Here is a 23,917-nt window from a genome sequence, read left to right on the forward strand (position 1 = left end):
CCCAGCTGGGTTTGCCATGCAGCTTTACAAGCACTTATGCTAGCCCAACAGGGACAGTGCTATAAAAGCTCCTGAAGCTTACTTAAGCAACAGCACTGCTGCCAAATGTAAAAGTAAAATCATGGCCGTAGGACTCCCACCAAGAAGGGTGGCCATAGGATTTTCAACATCCACCTGTTCACCACACTGCTACTGCAAAGCCAACTCAGCTGCTTGCAGAGCAGCTGCTGACCTGCTGCATGTTACAGCTTTGCATGTTAGGAAAAAATCAAAATCAGTGCCAGTTTTCCTTAATACAACAGACTGTAAAACTTGAGGCAGCTTCCACAGCTGCTCTGCAAGCAGCTGAGCCATCTCTGGAGTGGGGATCTGGAATTCCCTCTAGCCATCTCCCAAGGAGTTAACCCCCCATTTTAAGTCAGGACCAGCCAGGATAATCTGAGGAAAAGCCTGGACACCAATTTCTCCAACTAAATATGCTCGAGCAATCAGAAGCCCTTCCCCACCTTCCATGCAGAGGTGTTTACTGATACTCTACTGATGTAAAAGTAATGTAAGGATCCACTGCTTTCACCAGTGATACCCAGCAAACAAAAGCTAGTCTAGACTTTTCCTGAGTAACCGTCCCTTAGAAAGAGCGAAGTATCACATAATACCTTTCTATCAGTCATGGTAACTTTCAGCTGATTTAACAAAAGGGGGAAAAAAAGCACCCTTAAATACAGGGAATGAAAAATGTAAATGGTATGTCCTTATTTCTTTGTGTTCATTTAAGAAACATCATAAACAGCCTTTACCCTCCAGTTTCTAGGCTCCTAGGATCTTACTTAAATTATACATTTACAGTCACTTTTATACACCTTTGTAGAAACTGATGGGCCTAATTTTGCTTCTGTTGATAACTAGTGGGGAAAGATGACAGGCCTTTACTGAGATGGGTTACATAAGGAGGATGAATTAAACAATATTTACATGGGAGTATACTTTGTAAAGAGTCTAAAACAAAACTCTGGATGGCTCTAGATATACTTACTAGCTCAGCAATGTAGTTGCAAACCAGGACAAGCAACAATAACATTTTTCCCAATTGGACAATTCATTTCCTTTTAGCTTCAGTTCATCTATCTGCTTTGATATCTTATGTTTGTGCCCCAGACAAAATATCCTCTTCCTTCCAGCATCCCAACCCCTGTGCACAACTTCCTCAGTCTTGGAGGAAAGGAGGATAGCATGCTTTGGAAAGGGTGTACTTACTGCTCTGCCAAAGAGGGAAATCTCTCTTAAGACAAAATAGTCCCATTGCAGGCCTCTGTCTTTGGGCTGCTTGTGATTTTTGCCTGTCAACATTTAATGTTTAAACTTCTTCAGCAAAATCTGATCTGATTCAACACCATTTAGGTTTAAGGGGACTTGCCATTCACTTAAATACTACATATGCCTATCGATAAAAATGAACTGTAATGTTGGATTTAGATGTAAATAGATGAAATCTGGAAGGTATTTCCACAGATGGCGGCTCTGTAACTTATACACCAAATTAGAAGTTTCTTCAGACAACCATCTTAAACCATCAAGCTCTCAGTGAAGTATTTTGCCATCTGTCTATATGTCCATAGGTAGGACTTGAAATGTAGGACTGGGCCTAATTAGTAGCCAAAATAAATTAAAAAAAAAATAAATCTCAAACAAGGCTGTACTGCTCCACACCACAAATCCATGGTCCCCATAATTTAAAGTCAATTTTCTCTGTATGCTCCAACACAACTGGTGAGTGCCAAAGGTTGGCTCCGGTTGTCCAACAGTTACCCATTCTACATGCGTTGAGGCTGCTGAGCAGACTTTGACACCCACATCTTAAGCATAGGTCTGATCTCTGCCGGATCTCTGATACACATGCTCACTGCAGACACACGTTTACTCCCCATTCGCTTCCTTCCTCAGCTTCCCTCTCTAAATCCTGCTAGCCACTTTTGTTTTGATTAGGACTGGGCTTGCCTGGTCCCCAGCAGAAGTCGAAGATAACAAGTTTGTAGTAGCATACTCTGCATGGAGACTTCTGTGCTTCAAACGGGCATTGCTATGTCATATTTAACAATAAGGAGCAATGTAATATTGATCTCGCTTGCCCAGAACTTCCAGTTATCCTGAGCAATTAAGTAGCTTTTTACAGGCTCCTAATAATGCAGAAATGGAAAAGATGTGCTAGATGAATGAATGCACCCTGGCAAAAGCATAGGATCACATGTATCACAATATAAGAAAGTCAGCATTCAGTGTATCATGCCATGCCCAACTTTATCCTAGAAAAAGTAGTTCAACTGTGGCTAAAATACTAGCAATTTAAAGAACAGGCATCCGATTCATCATCAAAAAGGATGGTTGGTCAAATTAAGGGAAAAGACTTTTCAGATGCTGCTTACATGTCTAATTTTCCATTTATTCTTCTGTTTACAATCATAATTGAATAGTCTCAGTAATTTTCCCTCCTTCTTTTGTTATAGGTACTTGCAACAATAAGAGCAAAATTTATAATATACAAATGATAATGCAGTGCAGAAGGACTCAATGAAAGAAAAAAGGCTCTCTGACTTTTATCAAATCTTGTAATAACAGTAACTTGCAGCAACAGTAAGAAAGTTCAGATGAAAGTGAAAAATTTCAAACCAACCATGTTCCTTTTAATGAGGAAACAAAATACACCAACTCCTGCATGCTGCTCCTCCCTTCCTTCCTCTCCCCATCTCATAAAAGAGGATCCCAAAGAAGGATCATGTTTAAGGTCCCAGTTCAGAAATCCTGTTATCAATGCCTTAACACGGTAAGAATTTTGGACTACAGAGCCAGGTCCCAACAAACATCTTCTAAAGTGAACAATCCATCTCATCCTGAAAGACCAGATTACTCAGAAACAGAACGTAAAATTATAACCCTTGATTTTCACAAACATGTATTTAATTGATTATATTTACATCCAGCACCCTACCCTTCATTATAATCTTTAACATCTGGGCTTCACACTAAGCAAAGGAAAATAGACATGTTTCTAACATAGTCCATACAAAATGTGTGCAAAAAAGAATCCGCAGCATTTTTGCCTTACTGTCAGCATCCAAAAAAGTTGTATGTATCTAAGTTGTGTGCAGTTGAACATGCAAAAAAATTTTAACAAACATCATCCTTTTCTGATTTTATGAGAGCTTGAGCTCTTCTTAGTTCTTAGCAATGAAGACCTTTTTTCATGTGCACCACAAAAGGTTTCACTCACTTCACCTCTCCAGTCTGTTTTACCCTTTGACAAATAGATCTTTTTCTAAAATTTAACAAGAGCTGTTCACACATAACTATGTGCAGAATTCACATCATAAAAGAGAAGCAAGCTATATTATTCATTCCATGCTAACCTATTAAAAGTCCAAATGACAATACTGAGCCAAATTCAGTAAGGTGCACATTCCTTGGATTTAACAGTTACAAAGGACTAACATTGCTAATCCTCATTTTTTTGTAAAAGAAACACAGTGGACTAGGCACATTGCTGCATTGGGCATGGCTTGTCTTTGAAAAATTAAATAGTTTTTAGGACTTGTAATTTTTAGATGACACTGAATGACTCAAACACATGACTTAAAGACATAAGCTGTACCAGAATAAAGCTAAAAAAGGACAAGAGTGTAGATGTTTGTAAGTGTACCCTATTTACATTGTACACACACACACAAATGCACATATATAATGGCTGATGTGTTTCTACCTTAAATAATGCATCCAGCTCTAGGTACCTCATTACCAGAAGGGTAACAACAACCTGCAGGTAGTTCAGAGAAGATCAATCAAAATGATTAGTGCTGAAGGACGGACTTAAAAGGTAGAGTTAAAAACTCAATACTGCAGCTGTTTCATTAACAGAACTTTCATTGGGTGAAGGGGAAGAGAAGTCCAAACAAAAGCATTGTCCTCTAAAAATATATCAATATATACAATTAGCGAAGCACTGACTTTAGAAAAACATGACTATAATCTGCACACAACCAAGGGGGAACTCCAAGAAGAAAGCAAAATTATTTATCGCAAGCTTAAAAGTCTAGGTATAATGAGCTTAAACTATTACAGGAATTTTGACTCAACATCCAATAAGTTTTTGCTCATAGTAAGATCTCATAAACTGGGCATAATCTCACCAAGAAAATTTAAGATAAGGAAGTAAAAATATTGTTGCAGGGTTCAAGCTAACTTTGACAGGACTTGGACTAAACAACATAGAAGCTTCTTTCCTCTGCTTAGACTGTCTGATTCTATAAAATGATACTAGTAGCTACAAACATTGCAGAACAAGTGAATGCAAGCAACACTATGTGCGCACACTTAAATACACAATGAAGTGTTTGCAAAGCAGTTTTGAACAGCAATATTTCGTTTCAACAGATTAATAAACTAACATCTTTGCCTTGAAAAGGCCTTTTCACCTGACTAAATTTTTCAAATTAATGAAACTAATAGGAATAGGGTCCAATCACTGTTCAGGCAACAGACTCTGTTGTACAAGCAGCACTGTTAAATAACATTACTGATTTAAAGACATTTTTCTGCTCTGGCTGCTACTGTTACCACTGGTCAGCTAGTCAGCTAACACAAAGCATTCTGTATAGCAATATAAATTATCTAAAATGTACTCTGAAACGAAATAGATACTGCTTCTCCCCATTACATTAAACAGAAAAATTCTGCTTTTGACTGATGGAAAGAAGATTCATGTCACCATGAAGTTTATGTATATCCTAAATTTCATCAGAAAGAAAAAAGGTGAGAAACGTATTTTCTTTGTTGTAAGAGGAATCCATTGCAGAATACTAATAACTTCTCTCAGTAAGACGTATCTCTAAGTAATACTCAAAATGAGTAAGGCGCACAGTTTATGTGCAATGAAAGATGCTATTTTTCACAGCATTTTACACTGTGATATGTCCTAGAAACCTAAGGATATCGATAAATTGTAGATTATTAAAGTGTAAACAAACATGTCTAACATTTCCTCCTTGTCCCCTCCTTTAGGGGACGCAACTGAATAGCGACTTCCAAATCTACCACATACTTCTTAATTATTTTCTGTGACTACTTTCCATTATGGAACAGCACACCTTGTCTAGTATTACTTAAATGTATCACATCATCATGCAGTTCAACACTTCCCTATTTCCACAGCTCTAAGAATATCTTTATTTCCAAATGCGTTTTTTTATTAACAACACTGCTATGCTTCAAATGTCTATCATTTGAGAAGCAAAAAGAATGACATGTATTAACACAAAATTAGATGAAGAAAAAGGTTTTTTTATCTACAAAGTAAATTTATAAAACTGTTAAGAGCAATTTCACGACTTGAAAAGGTACAAAGAAGGAAAGAAAGGGGGAAAAACTGGAGGAAGACTGCTCCTTCTTTGATAAGTATTTCATTCATTCAGTTCTAAAAAGAAAAAGCAACAGCCAAGAGGGGGGCACCTCATATGCCAGTACAAAGCAGGAAGTGTAAGAATTGAGTAAGTTCACTATTGGATTCTACGCTTCGTACGTAATTCCAAATGCAAGCAGCTAATATTGATGTGCAGGCCCTTAGGCGTAGGGGACATGTAAGACAGCAAGATCAGCAATCCACTCCACCACTGCAAGGAGCAAGGCAACATGCCACAGCAGCAGCATTCTAAGTTTCATTCACCTTTTTATTAACCTAATGAAAGGTGTATTCTTTAAAAAAGCCTGATGAAAGTTACCACAAAATAAGGCTGGGCCATCAAATGGAACATTAAAAGGGAATCACTGTATAATCATGGAACACCCCCCTGCCCTGTCATTGCAAACGTCACAGAAAATGGACAACCACGTAAAAAGTTAAGACGTCTTTTTGCCTTCCTAACATGGCCCTAGCCAAACCCAAAATGGTCTCTTTACCTGATGCCGCTCTTCTGTTCTCTGATCACAGAGAAGACGGGTGAAATTCAAAATAGCGTTGTTGGAACTGGAGACTAACAGAAAGACCAGGGAAGGTCTACACATGCTCCTTCTTCACAAACCATGCTACAGACCTTGGGAAAAGTTCCCTTAACTTTATCATTTTGTACTTGCATCTGAAACTCCTTTGCGTGAAGGCATTCACGCCAGCTTCCACATTCAAAATACAAACACCGTTCACGCTGCTGTGCTTAAAAATAAAAACAACGGCCACATGCCCCTTCTTTTCCCAACAGCCCTACAGAGACGCTGCTTTTGGTCTGATTCCTTAATTGTTACTTTTTTTTTTTCCAGGAAGGAATATTTAAAAATCAACCAACCAAACCACATGCACGCTTGAGTGTATCACCACAGGGACGCTCTCAGGTCTGAATTACTGCAAAATAACACTATAATTATATCTTAATTTCACTAACTAATCTCAGATGAGCTTTTAAAAAGCAATTGGAGGTTTACAAGAAAAGCGTTTAAAATTGTATTCAAATGTTATCTGAATGAAAACTGACATTTTTTTATCCTTTTCCGAGCTTAATTTTAACTAGTTTCCAAGGAAAGGCATATCTGCTCCTGATCAGTCTGGTGACATAAACCTTGTTAAAAAGAAAAATGTGGCATTTGAAAATAAATAAAACACACAGGAGAAGTTTCTAACCAAGGAGGAAGATACGAAGAAACAACATTATCCCTTTGCACAAATCTCCGGCCACAGAGACTAAGCACAATCTAACGACCTTATTTACTCAAATTGTACGCTGCCAACAAAACCACTACCTAAGACAACTTTTTAATTACAGATGTACCTAAATACCTAGGAAAAATAGGTTACTACTCTTCACATGAAACCGGAGTCTCACTGAGCTCAACCAAGTGTGGCAGGCTGAGATGGAAGACAAAAATGGGTCTTACTTGGTGTACAAAGACATCAACTGGAGACTCCAAGGGGCTTCCCTCTCGGTTGCTCATGGAGATGAACCCGAATCCCATTCTCACATTGAACCATTTGCAATGGCCGGTTCCGTGCAAAACCTGGGATTCCTCCTCTTCTTCCTGCTCCGGCAACTTCCCGGGCTCGTCTCCACCTTTACTCGCCCCTGCTGAGGAAGAGGGAAAGGCGGGGGGGGGGGGGGGGGGGGGGGGGGGGGGGGGGGGGGGGGGGGGGGGGAGGGGGGAGAAAGGGGGGACAAAAAGAAGGAAGGGGGGGACAAGATGCAAAGCAAAGAGTTAAATTCTGGTAACATCTTTTTGTCACTGTATAAAGGAGTTACTACAGAAGAAAGAGGGAAAAAAAAGGCGAACAAAACAAAATCAAAAAGCAAACGGCGAAACGAGCTTATTTTTTCCTAAATCCTAAAATAAACAACCTTCTCCCCAAAATACGTAAAAAAATAAAATCACCGGAGGTTACAGAGAGGAAACACTGCGTACGGAGGCTCTCCCTCTCTCTTTGCCCAGGGCAGCCCACGTTTCTGTACATACGTGTATTTTTCCATTTAACTCCATCTTTCAGCCACATTACAGCACGGAACGCGATACTTTACTTGAATATTGCTGGTTTAAGACCGATCCCATTTCTCAACAGAGATTCTCAGCCCAATTAGTCTCTCCTCGCAAGGCGCAGGACCGGGGGGCGAGGGGGGAGGCCGACCGAGGAGGGGTGGAGGAGAGAGAATAAGCAAAATTGGGTAGATTGCACAACTGGTTATTGCACATGCAGCGCCGAAACCACTATTTTCCAACGTGTATCCATCCCTCCTTGGAATAAACTTTCGATTAAAGTTGGGACAGGTGTACGGCCGTTTTCTCATCCCACCACTGCAACTGTGCTTAATCAAACAGGAACAATCCAAACAATAGCCCCCTGAAAGCTTTTCAAGTTGTGAATCGGTGTGGGCGGTACGGAACAGTTTCTGAGCTGGGTAACAATGGGTTTGGAGAAAGCCCCCTTGCGCGAGCTGCTAAAAAAGGGTAATGCATAGTTGGGTTAAAAGGGGGGTGGGGGGAGAGGGGGGGGGAAGAGAGAGGGAGAGAGCGAGCGAGCGAGCGAAAATCATAGTAAAACAATAGAAAAAGAAAATTAACCTTCGGCCATGTTGCCCCACGGGCCCTCTGCTCCAAACTCGTGAGATGAAAACTTTCCCTGTGGATCGAAGTGGTCTTCTGCATTAATCTAACATCCTGATTTTGAACGATCGCAAATTTAGCTCGCATGGTCTAATGTGCTTTCCCTCTTTTGATTTTTCCCCTTCTCTCTCGCTCCGTTTCTGGCCCCCTGCGCACACGTGACTTGGTCAATTACATGCTTTCTTGCTACTAATTTCACATCGGATCCTTAAGGGGTTGGCAGGAGGCAGGAGTAGCCAATCGCCATTTCAACTAGGCTGACACACCGAAATAATTTATGAATGAACAAGAAATTTCCAACACGTTTTTTTCGACAGCTAATCTGCACGCTTCTTTACGGGAAATCGAGATGACGTATTATTCTGGGGTTTCTGCACTCCCGTGCATGCACAAATACGTAGGAAGATCCGTGTGTGTCTAGATACAGCCCAGAGAGCAACAAATACACGCAGAGGCAGACGTGCAGATGAGATTGTTAGGGTATCTGTGCACGCTCTAGGTGGGGTTACGCGTACACACACGAGTGCAAGATGCTTACAAGTGAGATATACACATGTGTATAGACATGCACTAGGTATGTTGGGGGGCATCTGTGTTACCGTCTGCGCAGAATACGGGCACGTGTATAACCGTATCGCCGTTTCCACCCGAAGAAAAGCCGCCCAAAGCCCCCGCAGCGCCGCGCCGTCCCGGGGGGGGAATCTGCCTCTCTCTACGTACGTGTGTGTGTGTGTGCGTGTGTGTGTGTCCGTGTGCGCGTGTGTGTTGGGGGGGGGGGGGGTGTGCGTGCATGCACGCGTGTGCCGCCGCTCATGCCTTTGCTGCACGTTACTAATTTCGCATTCAAACTAAAAGCGCGCCGGAAACGCGCTATCACCTTAATATGGCCCAGAATGTGCGGAGGTTTAGCGTTTCAAAACATTTCTGGAGGGGGATGGGGCGAGGAATTGTACTTCACAGGTTTCTCCGCCATCTCTTTCCGGGGGAGGGGATGTGATTAATGACTTCCTAAATAAGAGCCCAGTTTTCAAGCCTAGTATTGGAGTGAACCTCAATCAGCAGCGATTGTTCCCCAGGAGCCCGGGGGAGAGGGAGAGGAGGACGGAGAGGAGGAGGACTAGGACTAGGACTAGGACTGACAGAGAAAAGGATTTGCTGGAGAGGAGGAAGGCGGAAAAAAAAAAAAGCCGGAGGAAGAAGACAAAGAGGGGAGGAATAACACTGACTGGGGACTGCTGTTTTAAGTCTTCGCTGCCAGCGGGAGGGGGGATCCAACTCGGAAAAGAAATATGTTATATGTAACGGGCTGGGTAACAGCCTGAGCGCACCCCTTCACAAAGGCACTCCCCTTCGGCTCTCACAGGTACACAGCTATCAACGTGCTCGCAAGCCCCTGCTATTGCTGCACTTACGGCCAAACGCTTATTTAAAAAATATTTTTAGAAAGGTAAAAAAAAACCCAAACCCTAATTAGGTGAGATTCCGTTTTATTTTCCATCTGCCCTACCTCCTTCAGTGTAAAGGTACAGATGAAGGTATGAAAACATCAGATTTTGCCTCTTCTGTCCTCGCCACCACCTACTCACATATAACCTCACTTTACATCCAGTATTGCATAACCTTTAAACGTTGCCTATACCTTGTTAAAACCTGGGCTCAATTACTTTCTTATTAAAACTCCTTCCCCCTCCCCGGCATCCTCTCTTATCCCAAGGACACACGCAAACAAAAGCCAAAGCAACAAACCGATCCGTGCAGAACCTGAATACAAGGGTTTATGCATTTGCAAAGCACTTGCTGTTGTTTGGGAAGTGGCGTCGATCAGTCTGCCCAATTAAGGGGGACGCCTTTGCCCCGATGGGCCTGTTTACTCCTTTTGTTGCCTTTCAGGAAAGCGTAAATTCCCTTGCTAGCGCCTCATTTCTGCGTGAAATACCAAGGTGCTCGGTTTGATCGTCTGCTAGAAAGAAGCGAGGGTGGGCAAAAGTGTACAAATACAAGCAGCCTGGCAAGTGGAGCAGAAGCTTTAAATCCCGAAATTCCTTTGCAGTCTTCAACCGTAAATTTCCTATAGGTTATTTCAACAGTGGAGGTCGACTTCCTACACTGACCTGCCTTACGCATTCGTGCAACATACCACTTCTTTTTGCTCGTAACCTCCCTTCCCCCTTTACAATAGCGATTATTTTACAATATTAAATCACCAGTAATTTTATATGCTTGGATCTTATGACCGGGACGACATCTAATATATTATAAATGCACGAGATTTTAACACACGTGAAACCCCAGCTATGAACAAGAAATTAAGGTTACCGGAAGAAAAAAATGCTTACACCACTTACTTGAAGTGCCCAAGACTACATTTCTTGTAGCAGAATGGCACATTTATAAAATACGAGCTCTCTCTGCCCCTCCCTTCGAAAAGACAGAAAGTATTCTGTTTAATACCGTTTTAAAAGTCTTTATTTTTTTCAGATTGATTTATTTTACCGACATTTGGTATAAAAATTCCTTGGAGGCTAGAATATTGGTTAAACAGAAACAAACGAGTTGATTGAGTTCATTAAATGCACAAAATGACTTGTTAGCAAATTTCAGTTAAAAGAAAATTCAGTATATGTTCTTCGATGAACAAATGAAAGACTACCAAAACACGTAAAAAAATGAATGTAAAGATATTTGTTGCAAAGTATTTCTTACATTGCAAAATAAATGCAGATTTTGTAAAATGGAGGGGGGGATTTGCAAAGGGTCTTTACTGAGATTTTCAGACCTCCAGTATTAGTGGAATTAAGGTTGGGGTCACTGGACTGGTCACTGGTGTCAGATGTTATCGACTCATTCATTTCCTGCAAGGGACATCAGCCTTTCAAGTTTTGTGGAAGGTAGAGAGCTGTTGCCAGCTAGGAACTCTCCGGAAAAAAAAAAAAAGGAAAGAAAAAAGACACACACACCCCCCAGCCACTAACACCCTTCCAAAATTCATTCGCAAAGAATCGGGGGGAGGGAGGGGAGCCAAGAGGATAAAGGGGGAAAAAGCCCTACAGAACAAGCCAGTTCGTGGAAAAATTAGTTTAATGGTAATAGTTCACATATTAAAAAAGATATTTCTATCCTTACATTTCGCTAAACAGATGCTAATTTTGGTAAAGACAATTATAGGAAGCTGGAATCATTGTCTTTCTAAATGCACAGTAAGAGCTCACTTGAAACTATGTAACCAAAACCAGTGGTGTTGGATTTCCAATTTGTCACCTTCCTAAAACTTTTAGAAGTCCTAACTCTGGTTTCTTCTATTCCCCAAAACAACAACAAAAAAGACCCCACCTCCAAAAACCAAAACGGGGGGTGGGGTGGGGGGGTGGTCAAAAAAAAAAGACCGACCCGCGTGCATTTGAAACAAAACGCGTGTTTTACACTTGAAAGCAGAGCTCGGGGTGCTGCCACGACTTCCCATTTCAAAGCACAGCCAACTTTTCTCGCCGACGGGCAGGCAGGAAAAGCAGGAAAGGCGCCGGAGAGCCCCTGCCCCCCCCCCCCCTTCACTTTCTTGGGGTTGGTTGCTTTGCGCCGCGGCCGCCCCACGCACGACAAGCGCCGGCCCACGCGAGCCGCTCCCGCTGATGTTTGACCGAATTAAGACACCCGTCGTGTTTCCTACACGGTTTCTATCGAAACCGGCTCTTCCTAACGTGGAGGGGGGGGGCTTTCCGGCCGCTTCCTCAGGGCAGAGACCCTTGGCCTGGGGGTCGGTGCGGCCCCTCAGGGGCCGCACCGACCCCCAGGCCAAGGGTCTCTGCCGGTGCTCAGCTCTTCCCGCCAAAACCCTCTCACCTACAGTTTGGGCGCCAAAACCGCCTTCCCTTTCCGCCGCCGTGAAGCGCCGGGGTCGAGGGCGGGGGTTGCCACCGGCCCGGCGGTCTTTTCCTTTCGGCAGCGGTCGTGTCGGCTCGGGGTCGGGGTGGGGGGGGGGCAGCCGTTTCCAATCGCTCGTCGCCCGCCGGGGCGCCGAGGAGGGCGGAAAGCCGGGCGTGAGGGGCTCCCGCGCCCAACGGCCGCGCTCTGGTCAAGTGCCCGCGGGGGCGGCGGCGCCTGAGGCGGCGGATCTGTCCCCGCAACCCTCCCCCGGCGCGGGGCTTTGCCTTTGGTCTTTTAACACTTCCAGAAAGTGCGGTTTCTTTCCACCGGGGAACGGGGACGTACATGCCTTCCCGCGCGTTTCGGAGAGAAAGGTCGGTCGTGCCTAGCCATCGCTCAGCTCTCCCCTTTTCCCTGCTTCGGTCTTATTACCCTCCGTATTATTCCCGCACCATTATTATCGAAAAATACTTTTTTTTTTTTTTTTTTTTTTGGTGACAAAACACAGCTCCGACCCAGCTGCGCGCTTCCCATGGCTAGGGACGATGGAGGGACGGGATTTGCTCGACGTGCATCTGCGGGTTACGAAGTTACCGGTCTTCTAACGGTGCCTTCGCACCGCGCCCGTCCCGAACGACGGCTCTTTTCGGGAACTGCCGTTTTAAGGCGCAGCAGGCGCCTCTCCCCCGCCCTCAACCCCCCCCCCGCCCCGCCCGCCGACCGCAACTGGAGCACGGTTTCGGGAGCCCCCCAACGGCTGCCCCGGCGCTCCTCAGCCGTTACACCTGAGGTAGGCGCCAGCCGCGGGCGCGGACGGCTGCCCGGAGCCCGCCTCTGCCTTCGTTAGGGGAGACGGGGCGGCCCTCGCCGAAGGACCACGCCGCAGTTTGCAGGCGCCGCTGTTTTAATGGACGGCCGGAGCGTGGCTGCAAGCACGCGCCTTCCTGACGTTTTCTGTTGAAATGGAAGGCGGCGGCTGTCGGCGCCGCACAGCCCTCCGGCGCGGTCCACGCTGCCTCCCGTTGATCTCTGCCGGCCGCGCCGGCGGCTAGCGAGGGGGATTTATGAAATACTGGAAATGGCTCTTAATCCCGCGCGCGATCCGAGGGCAGGAGGACGCGGGAGGCACCCACTCGGAGAGCCCTGCCGCAGGATGTGGTCTCACGTACATTAACAGTCTCTCAGCCGTGGATTTGCAACTGATAGCGACCGCTTCCCCGGCGGATTTAAGGAGGCTCTAGCCAGTCGTCGTGCGAGACCGTCTGACAGGGCTAAAACCCCGCAGGGAAGACCGGCCCTTGCAGAGGGACCGGCTGCACGCCGCTGCCCGCCCGAAGTAGCCGCGCCGGCGGCCCGGTTTCACCGCTTCCCCTCCCGCGGTGTAGGCGCAGGAGGATGAGCGGGCGGGTCTGCGGGTCAGGCGCTCTCGCTCCAGCCCGTCTCCTCACCCGGGACAGCCGCACCCGGGCTCGGTGTCCGTGTCCCGGCGGGGCCCGCATCCTCCCCGCCGGGCAACCTCTCAGGCGCTCTCGCCCGCCGCACGGCAGCCTCCTCCCGCCCCAGGACACAGGAAAAACCTGACCCTTGCCAGCGCCAGCCCCGGGGCTATCTACCGCCGCAACGAGCGCTTCCCGTTGTACGGGAGCCGGGGCACGGATGGCTTCCAAGTGTCTCTGGGACGAGCGCCCGGCGCGGAGCGAGGCCAGCGTCCCTCCCTCGGCCACGCAGCGCCGCTCCGCGGGGGAGCTCCGCGCCCCCTGCCCGCCGCCCCGCGCATGCGCCACCGCGGGCGGGCACAGCGGGCGCCCGGGAAGGGCCGCGCCCCGCCGCCGCCGTGACGGCCGCCACGGCCGCGGGAGGCTGGGAGGGGCGGGCACCGCTGCCGGTTGGGCTGCGCTTGAGAGAAGCGGCGTCGCGATCGGGGGGGGGGGGGGGGGAGGCCTGGCGGTAGCGTCCAGCCGGCGCTGTAACTTGACAGCGGCATGGAAATAACTCGAGGGGTTAAAAGCGTAGTCAGCGACTGCGATGCGTATGGCCATCGGTACGTACGCTGTGGTGGTAGTCCAACAGCGTTCCTATAGACGTGTGGGCTCCTACGATTCACAACAGGTATCTGACGGTGGGTTACTGTAAATAAACTTTCCTTATATAATTGTTTATTTGTCTTACAGAAGCAGAACACTCAGACTGCATCAAGAACTCCGAAGCTCGTGCGCAAAATTAATGAGTTCTCTCCCCCCCCTCCAAGAATTAAGTTCATCAGAGTCAGTGGGACACAAGTGCTGCAGTACCTCAGTTTTACAGATACAGTCAGCCATGTAAGACGCTAGAGAAGACTGACCTGAGCCTGAGGAGACCTTCTTGAATGACCTCATCGTCTTCTGAGGAACCTAAAATCAGAGAGCTGGAGTCAGTACTGTGTACATTGTACCAGAGTACCATATTTAATTACCTCTTCTCCAGTTTAACGGCTCATTAGAAGGCCATAAAATGCCAGGGCATTGACTCTGTGAAGTGACCTGTAAACTTATTAACTGTTTGAGACTTACCTAGCTCATCACAACCACAATGAGATAACCAAGACATGAGATAAAAATCAGCCACGTCCGTAAAGGCATTGCTCCTTTCATTGGTCTCTTACAAAAGCTATGCAGTTGATGACAACAGAGGGAAAAGACACAGATTTGCAGGATATTGGAAGGTGTTTGTTTCCTTTATCAATATTTAATTGCAATAGGTAACCTAAGAACTAGCGAGTTGTCTTTACTACGCTTAAATTGTACAAATTAAACAATCAGTCATACCTTGTATATGATTTAAAAAAACAATAAAAATGATTCTTTGGGATTCTTTCATGGTCAAAATTGTAACTTGATGCCAATTTATGGGTATCGATAGAAAAATGCTTTCAATTATGTCAGTTACAAAATTGCAGAGCGTAATATGTAATAGTATTAAATTCTAGGTCTCAATCTGAACAAAACCAATTAGTCATAAAAATGTAGATGTGTGATTTCATTGAAACAACATGAAAGGTGTACTTTTGATCTAGTTGAGCAAGGCCTGGCTAATTTTGTATAATGCCAATAAAAATATCATGCAGAAAACAAGTACCGCAGGTGGCAGGAAGCATGAAGGAAAAGACCTTGGTTTTGGAGTCAGCTTGTTACTGAGGCTGTTCGGTTTATTTAATAAATGAAAGATGAATAGACAGGAGCATGCACAAACTCACCTGCTACAAGCCTGTCCTCTTGTCACCCTCTACTGTCTTTTGAATAATCTACTTTAACTAAAACCCATCCAAAACAAACAAGGAATTGCATTATCCTCCTGTTTAGACCTAAGCCCAATTCTCTCCTCTTTTAGAGAAATCTGAGATTTGTCCTTTTCCAATTTAGGAGCACATCCTGACAGTTACCCTGCTCTCTTACTAAAAAACGGGATATTCCACTAGGAGTGAGCAAAGCCAGAAGAATGACCAAAGACAAATGAGAATCAAATTTCTCTAACTTCTTTTCCCCTACAGTCAGTTATCCTGAGTCCTTGCCAACACCAGAAATCAGAAAAGGGGATGGTACAATCTTTCTTTTCAGTGCAACAACACAGGCAAGCTGATTCAGTTCCTCTTCTTTTGTAGTAACTAAGTTTTCCACTGGAATTGTGTGGACTTTTGCCTTGTATTAAACCTAGCTCTGCTTTTACACCTTGAAGCACTGAAGCCCAATCTCTTGTGTCTGCTGCTTTGTTCCGCCAACCTGTGGCTATGTGGCTTTTGTGTCTTTCGGATTTACTTGAATTATTTATGCAACATAATGAAATATGCAAGCATAGAGTAAAGGATCCGTTCTGGGCTTTGGCATGTAGTCTGCTTCAGTTTATGAAGGGATTAAAAATAAATATTTGGGGGAGTGGTGTCCGGACTCAAAGGGGAAAAGTACAGTTCTTAAAGATTGTGGCAGGAACCAGCACAAGCTTAAGTTATTGTTGTTTCCAGTATTGCCATTTCATAACACATTTGTAAGCATCACACATTTTAGAGTGTCACATAAACATACCAGATTATTAAAAGTAGAAAAAAGGAGATGTAGGTTTTTTTATAAAGTAGCTCATCCAACAAAGGTAATCCACCTTTCCTTACAGGTAGCACATTCTATAATTCAACTTACTTAACAGCTTATATAGTTTATTTTTTGACAACTATTGGTCAGTGGAAAATAATAGTAAATTTATACCTATTTAAAAAGAAAGTATTTTCTTTGATAAGCACTATTTTGAATTCATTAGCTTAAGCAAGTTTGCTGCCAAAAGATTCAGAAACATAATTTCCTTGGATGAAAGTAAAGCAGACATACATAGTTACCCCATTCAAATAAGTTATATGCCTTCCTCCAAAAATAAGTTGAAAAGAAAAATTCAGATGTTAAACCTGTTTCTTTCACAGTCAGTGGTAGCCAGGGGACTGATTTCTTCCACAGAGTAAAGCCAGCAGTATTTTTTTTTACAGAATGCTGGATACTAAAAGTAGGATCAGAGTGCAGAAGAACTAGAAAACAAAACCCACCAATACTTTATTTTATAAAAAAACAAGTATGATAGTGGTGTAAAGGAATAGTGGAAAACATTCCGATGTTAAAGGAGCTCTTTTAGTTAACTCATCAGGAGTGAAGACTTAAATGGATGAATGCTGCAAAGTACATACAAAATTTTAAAACTCTGTGTACAGAACCCAAGCATAGAAAGAACATAAAACATCAGCTTTTTAAATACATACATACACACACACACACACAGAGGTCAGATATATTAACTTAGAAAATGCATTTTCTAATTAACAAACTTTGCTGTCTATCTTTTGAACCAGTCAGTAAAAATTAACGAACACTTTATTCTCGTTTACAGTTCTTGACTGCTGGTAGAAGTACTACGCACACAGTATTCTGATTTCAAACATCACAAAATGAGCGTTGTCTTATACTCTGAATTAACTTGTTTTAAGAGTATGCACATGGAATCCTTAATGTACAATTCTAAATAATGGATTTCCTCCTGAGATGTTTTCATTGTTTTAACTCTCTTTTCCTTTTCGTTTAGTAAAATATAGTTAGTTTGAAATGCGTAACTAAGAAAAATTAAAATTTCCTGAAAATGTACACTCAGGTGTCAATGTCCTTATGCAATTACAGAGAGAAAAAAAAGTTGACAGCACTCATACTTTAGTTCTTAGTCTAGCCATAATTTTCTTTGCTTTTCTTCTATACTTTTCTTCTTACACCATTAGAATATTTTTCTAGCAAGTGAAGATAAAAGCAAGCACATGTGAGACGCTGAAACATTTTAAAAAATTCTGATTCAAGAAAATTAATTGAACAACCAGCAAATTAAAATGTAGTCTTTCTTTACTAATTTCACCCAATTTTGTAACTGATCTGAAGGAGGGTAGTTACAGTTTGAAGTAAATAAAATAGCTTGGCAATAGTCCAGGTATGCTTTTCTCAGTTATAAAAAGAGGCTAAGCGTACCTTAGTTTTTAAGAAATGAAGTACACATTTTTGAAGATCAAACATCCAGTTATGCACCTTTTAACTACTTGTAAGAATGTCATTTGACTACAGTGAGAACAGGAACAGAAAAAGGTAAAACGTGCTTCCACCGTTGTTACGAATCTGATTCTTTTGGGCGATAAAAAGGAGAAATAAAACCCACCGTGTCAGAATCGGAGCCAATGAAAGCCTGCCAACTATTTAAATAGGATCCAAGTTTCTCTTCAACATGAAATACTATTATTATGTTAATATTGACAATTATTTTAGCATTAAAAACTATTTAGGATTTATTTAGGTTAAAACATTAAGAATATGTACTAAAGGAACCTGCTGAACAAGATTATTTTTGTTTTAAGGATTGAAATTAGGTATAAACAATTCTCATATTTAGTGTATTTGATTTAGTATAATCTGCAACCTCATACAGTCTGCATTTGAATGTACACATATTAAGCAACTATGATAATTATTTAATAAAAAGCAATGTAAAAAAAGTATATTTCAAACAATCTTTTGTAAGATTCAAAGATGAAATTTTTTAAATACACAATTTAAAAATAAAACACATCACCCTCCACTACTACTGTTTTTCTACTTCCTTCATATTTAAAGTATTTTGTTCCCAGTTTACTGTTAGCATGGGCATATTGAAATTGCCGCAGATTGATTTGCTATACAGCAAATTAAACGATGAGAAAACTACCTTGTGATCTTATTAAATTTGTTTTCAGACGGATTTTTCTTTGTTATTTTTAAAATTAATTAGTATCAGTACTTTCTAAGGGAAAAACCCTTAAAAGCCACAATTCTCAAATCATTCACAGATCAACATATTTTTCAGAGCTTGATCACCGATCTATTTTCTAGTTATTTATTTCTATTAGAAACTATATATAGAGAGAGTAAGAATTTATTTCCCCGCTTGAAAACTATTTGCAAACAAAACAATGCCAAATGAAGCCATAAAAAGATACATGTTAAAGGCCAAATTAAGAAAAAGCCCTTATGGCAACAAGGCGAGTTCAATATTTAAGTTTTTAGTTTAAAGAAGAATGCGTTTTTTTCCACTCTCCTTGATTACACTAAATTGAATGTGTATTGTTCACATTCAATGTAGAGATGTTACATTTTTAATCCAGAATTGTACATGCTTTTTCCTCAATGCAAAACCATTATTAAACCAAGACTAAATCTGGTCTATGAACAAATGGTGTAACTTAAAACTTTCGTTTAGGTTATAAAAATACTCTAACCAATTAAGACTTTAACATGATCCCCTCAAGACTGATGGTACTACAACAAGTTTTAATTTTAAAAATATATTTTATAGATTTTTATATTTTATAGATTTTTATTTGTTTTTATACCAACTTTAGTATGGTTTGTTCAGACCTCTCTTCTGAGCTGTTTTACATTAATGCTTGTTTTCATGGAATTTACGCATATTTCACACATCCTTTCCTTTGCATAGAATTTTTGTTTTATTTGTACATGCCATTTACCTACAAAACACAGAATCTTCTTTCTTGGTTTTGGGGTTTTTTTTTAATCACCGAATTATTACTTGAGAGCGTTAATAAAGATGGAATTTTTTTTATCATTTGCATTTCATAACATGCTCACCAAATACTGCTATGGATATTGTGGATTAAAACAATCAAACCAAAGGTTATAAAAGTAAAACAACAGATGAGTGTCTGTATTTTAAACACCAATATTCACTTTCCTGGAAGTATGGATAGTACAGGGTGTATGACATTTTTCTCATTTTAACTGGAGTGGACAGCAGTCCTGTATGTCATACCTTCTGATCAAGTCACCGTTCAAAACAACTGAGCAAATAAAGTAATGCAATGGTCATTTTTTATAAACTTTAGTGCAGATAGGTCATTAATTCAAACCGGAAAAAAGTACACAGAAACATCAGTGATATATAACTAAAAATTCACAACCTCTAAATTCAAAGATGAAAATCTTTAAAAATGAGTGCACACATCCGAATTTGAAGTACATACAGGAGACACAGTGTCTGAAAGAAAAGCAAAAACCTACTATGAGATACAAAAATACTAGTGAGTGTACAAATTTTAACAGTATAATTTGTGGGCATTATCCTTAGGTGTTGCAATACTGCATGTAGTCTAAATATATACCAAATGTTACCTATAAAATATTTATTAAATACCTTTACAATATGAAAACATGGTTTAGTGTAAATGTGATATTATTAACATAAACATTGAAACAATACCTTCAAATTGCTAAGAACCCTGAATCTTAATTAGTGAAAGAATACTAACTGCATATAATAAAATGATAATCACATACACGTACTAGTTAAACAGTCAGTTTTTAGGTCTGTGTAATTAGTGCACAGTGACATAGAGAATGCTGCAGACTAGAAGGAGGATTTTTGGGAAGGAAAGTGCTTTGCTAGAAATAATAAGTATGTGCACGAATGCCAAAATGCACGGACCTGCAATTTAACTTTATTGAAATCACAGTATGTATCATCAGGATAGACCTCTTTTTTTTTTGCTAAGATCACTGAAAGGGCAGAAAATGGCTACACACTCTTCTCTCAGTTCTCAGTACAAATACTAAATACAGATTGTGAATTATTAAATGTTAAATTAAGAAATGAATTTAAATGTTCAAATTTAGACAGACCCCTTTTTATATCAGTAACAGTAGCACAAATAATTCCGTATTACAGCCACATTCAAGAAAAGATGAAATTGTCTAAAACTACCTCTATTTCTCTGTTAAAATTGACTAGTTAAATATTACAGTCCTCGCTTTTCTGTATAATTAAGCTTTTGTTCAACCATGAAAAAACTAGAAACTGATTGCTTGAAAATGAGCTGCATGACCTTTGTCCCGGTTTGTCACCTCTGACCTTTAATTTGAAGACCCTGCATATCAATTCATTCTATTTTTAGAAGCAGAATGTTAAAAAGTCTATATATCTTTAAAATTGTTATCATCCCATATGAAACACATCAGGTTGTTTTTGTCTGTTTTTAGCCTCTACACATCAAACCAGAGTAGCATATTTGCTTTTTGTTATGCAACTGCACTTGAAACACCCAGTGTGCAATTACAGAAAATGAACACTTGTCTCTGTGGTGAAAAAAAGCTTTTTTTTTTAATGTACTAGAGATGCTGAAGCACGTTAAAGCGAATTTATAAAAAAAAAATCTTGTGGATTGCATGCCTTCAGAAATTAACTGTCTTTTCTTAAAGAAAGGGGGGGGGGGGGAAGCTCACGTCCGTGTTTGTATTGCTGCCAATGGATACCTGTTTTTTCTTGAACCTTCCCCATACTATCAGTGGTTATTTCGTTCTCACCGATGGCATGCCGTTTTGATACTAGCTTTCAGAACGTCCTTTCGTAAACCGAACCTGTGGTTAAAAATAGCCAATAGCAAGTTCCTGTCTAGTTGCTGGTTTCAGCTGCACTTCCATTTTATACAGGTAACATTATGCTTCGCAAGTTGCCCACAAAAAATCTTTATTGCTGGAAGGGCTCCTTTTCTAAAGGAGAAAGCGCTACAGTATTTCTGTCATTGATTTTACTACCAGCATTCCATACCGAAGCGATACAGCGTATTTACAGACAGGCTTTCGGTGAAAGCATTTCCCTGCCGTGACCCCTTGCCAACGACGCAAAACCACACGAGCCGAACAGCAGACGCCAGCACAACCTGCCGCCGCGCCCGTGACACCTGACCCTCCCGGGGACCGCGGCCGGGCCACGCCAGCGGCGGGCTCCAGCCGGGACCAACATGGCTGGCGGCATTCAGCACCGCGGCCAGCGGCGCGGCGGGCGGCGGCGGCGGGGGGGGGAGCTGCCGCCCGCCCCGGCCCCGGCCCCGGCCCCGGCCCCCGGCCCGCCCAGCGGGTCGTCGCATCCGATGACCGGCACCTCCTTACGCCGCACGACGACCCAGCGGTCTGCCTGACAGCGCAGGGCGCTCAGGCTCCTCACCGAGGGGAAAAATGGTTCCTTTGGAAACTCCCTCCCGCCCCAGCGCCCTGCTGGGAGCGCCCCTTGGAGCCCTGCCTGTTCGCTCAGCGATCGCGCCGTGTATCACGGGTTTTAGCTGCGATTCAAGCAAAACGCTGCCACGGAGTTACAAAAAGAAAGAGGAGGAGGAACAAATGTTTTAACCGCTTGGGCTTTGAAACTCATTTCCGTGCTTCGGGATGCGCTCTGAAACACTGCTTGTGACCTACCACCGCATCCCAGCAATGGCTTAGACAGCAGCTGTTCAGGCCTAGGAGGGAGAGGGTTTGGGGTTTCCTTCATTCATTCATCACCATTTTTCCTCTTCTGAAATTTTTAACACATGCCACCTAATGCATTTTCAGATTTAAAAAAAAAAAAACCAAAAAGAAGTTTTATCAAAACTGAGATGGCAGCACATGCCCTTTACAGAATGTATTTTAAAAACAGAGTAGAAGACAGCTATTTTTGTCATACACACACGGGCAGAGTTTTTACTATGGCTGCATTTTTGTAACTACTACATGGGGCAAACATCAGCTGTAATCACTACTTTTGCCATTACATACATGATTCGTTTCACTACAGCACAGGAAATTCGGCTTCCTGGTGTATTAATTATTAAGGTCATAATTTAATTCAATATTGATTCTTACTACTCTATACCAAGGGGGAAAAAAACATCATCATTCTTTAAAGAACTATGGCTTAGTTGCATATCTTATAAATAGTTTTCCAAACCAGCTTGTCAGTGCTGCCTCCTCTGAAGCTCTCAGGTTTTTTTAGTGTTTTAAAAAATAAATGACTTGTAGTTTTGTAAAGCAAAGCATACAGCTATCAATCTAAGAGTAACCATGCACTATTGCATTTTAGTACAATATTATATCCAGATACCACCAAAACTATACGCAACTATATTTAAATGAACTACAACCAAATTTAACTATGATTATTTTCTTAGTATCTGATGACTTGTTCATGATGGGACATTTCCCTGTACTTACAATTATTAATAGTGTTTCCATGCAAGACGTGAAATTCCAAAACAGGCTATTAGATGGGGAAAAAAACCCCAGCCCTGTGTATGGCCTATTTAAAAAGAACAGCAAGATCAGTTATAGAAGGAAAAAGTGTGAAGTCTGTAAAGAAATTGGTGGAGTACACTACTATTTCATCCCATCACTGTAAGAACATCATACATAATTTACTCACAACCACTAACAAGCTACCAGCTGGTAAGAGAGAAACAAGTAAATGAATCAAATCCCTTTAGGTAGTATGTTTATCAGATTAAAATGGGTAATTCCCTCGTGTTAAAGCAAAAAGAGATTTAAAATTAACCTAGAGTTTTCAGATTTATTCAGATATGCCAATTTCGCATTTTGTGATAGCCTGGGCAAAATATTTACGTGCACTGCTGTCGTCTGCTTACTTTTACATTCATTTACCAACTTCCTAGCTGTTTATCTGATTGACCGTATGATTTACTACAGTCTAATCGCTGCAGCCGAGGGAAGCTGCCGGCGTTCAGCCACAGACGCACACCGAGGCACCACCAGAGGCGGCGAAGCGCGAACCAAGCCCCGGAGCAGGGCGAGATGCCATTGTACCTCCCAGCGCGGCGGCAGGCGGTGGCGGCCAGCGCCGCAGGCAGCCCGCCCGCCCTACGCCCACCGGCCAAACCGACTCCGCCGCCTCTCCCCCCGGGGCGTGAAACCAGACAAGGAGAAACGAGGCGTTTTGGAGGCACTTCTGCACTTTATTTGTTCTCCCTCGCCCCGCGTCCCGTCGGCACCGGCAACTCCGCCTCAGAGCCAGCCGTGAGGCTACATGTAACCGTTACCTGGAAAGCCCGCACCTCCACACCGCCCCGGCCCTCTCCCCGCAGCCCCGCGGGGCGGCCGCCGCCGAGGGCGGGCAGCGGCCGGCTGCGACCCCGCGCTCCCTGCGGCGCGGCAGGGAACCATTCAAAATGGCGGCCCCGCCACCACTCGCGTTTAAGCCCCCCGCACCGCGCACACGGCGCTGCGCGTGACACCCGGCAGCGGCGCCCGCCCCGACCCCTCGCCCCCGCCCGCCCCGGCGGTAGTTACCACAGGGCGGTCAAACCCCGCGCCCTTCGGGGCGCACCGCCGCGGCCCCATCCTCCGCTCCCCGGCCGCCTCACGGCGGACGCGCCGCCCGGCGGGTCCCATGCCGCCGTCCGTCCACTTTCCTCCCCGGCCTTCCCTTCCGCCCCCGGCCAGCGGGCCGCGGGCGCCCCGCGCCGGTCCCCGCCCGCCCCCCCCGGCCGCAGCGGCTCTCCGGGCGGTCACCGCCATCCGGCGGCGGCGGCGGTGGCGGCGGGGCGCGGGCCGCCCCCTGGCGTCGGGCTGCCGCA

The 23,917-nt window shown here is 43.5% G+C and overlaps 1 protein-coding gene across 3 annotated transcripts in view; it reads right to left on the reverse strand.

Moving 5' to 3' along the window:
* LIN28B (lin-28 homolog B) overlaps nucleotides 1-23,917 on the reverse strand; it is a 101,931-nt gene that overhangs the window by 77,428 nt on the left and 586 nt on the right. The window contains exons 2-3 of one of the 3 annotated variants that reach the window (XM_050893839.1): nucleotides 14,327-14,375; nucleotides 6,910-7,094 (exon numbers count right to left, since the gene is read on the reverse strand). In XM_050893839.1, coding sequence (XP_050749796.1) covers nucleotides 6,910-7,094; nucleotides 14,327-14,360 — 219 coding nt within the window. In that variant the 5' untranslated portion in view covers nucleotides 14,361-14,375. Of the gene's footprint in view, nucleotides 1-6,909; nucleotides 7,098-7,398; nucleotides 7,478-14,326; nucleotides 14,376-23,917 lie in introns of those variants that run through there. The other 2 variants (XM_050893840.1, XM_050893838.1) reach the window with 2 other exon arrangements.

The sequence above is a fragment of the Gymnogyps californianus genome, chromosome 3 (assembly GCF_018139145.2).
Source record: "Gymnogyps californianus isolate 813 chromosome 3, ASM1813914v2, whole genome shotgun sequence".
In the NCBI taxonomy this organism is placed as follows: Eukaryota; Metazoa; Chordata; class Aves; order Accipitriformes; family Cathartidae; genus Gymnogyps; species Gymnogyps californianus.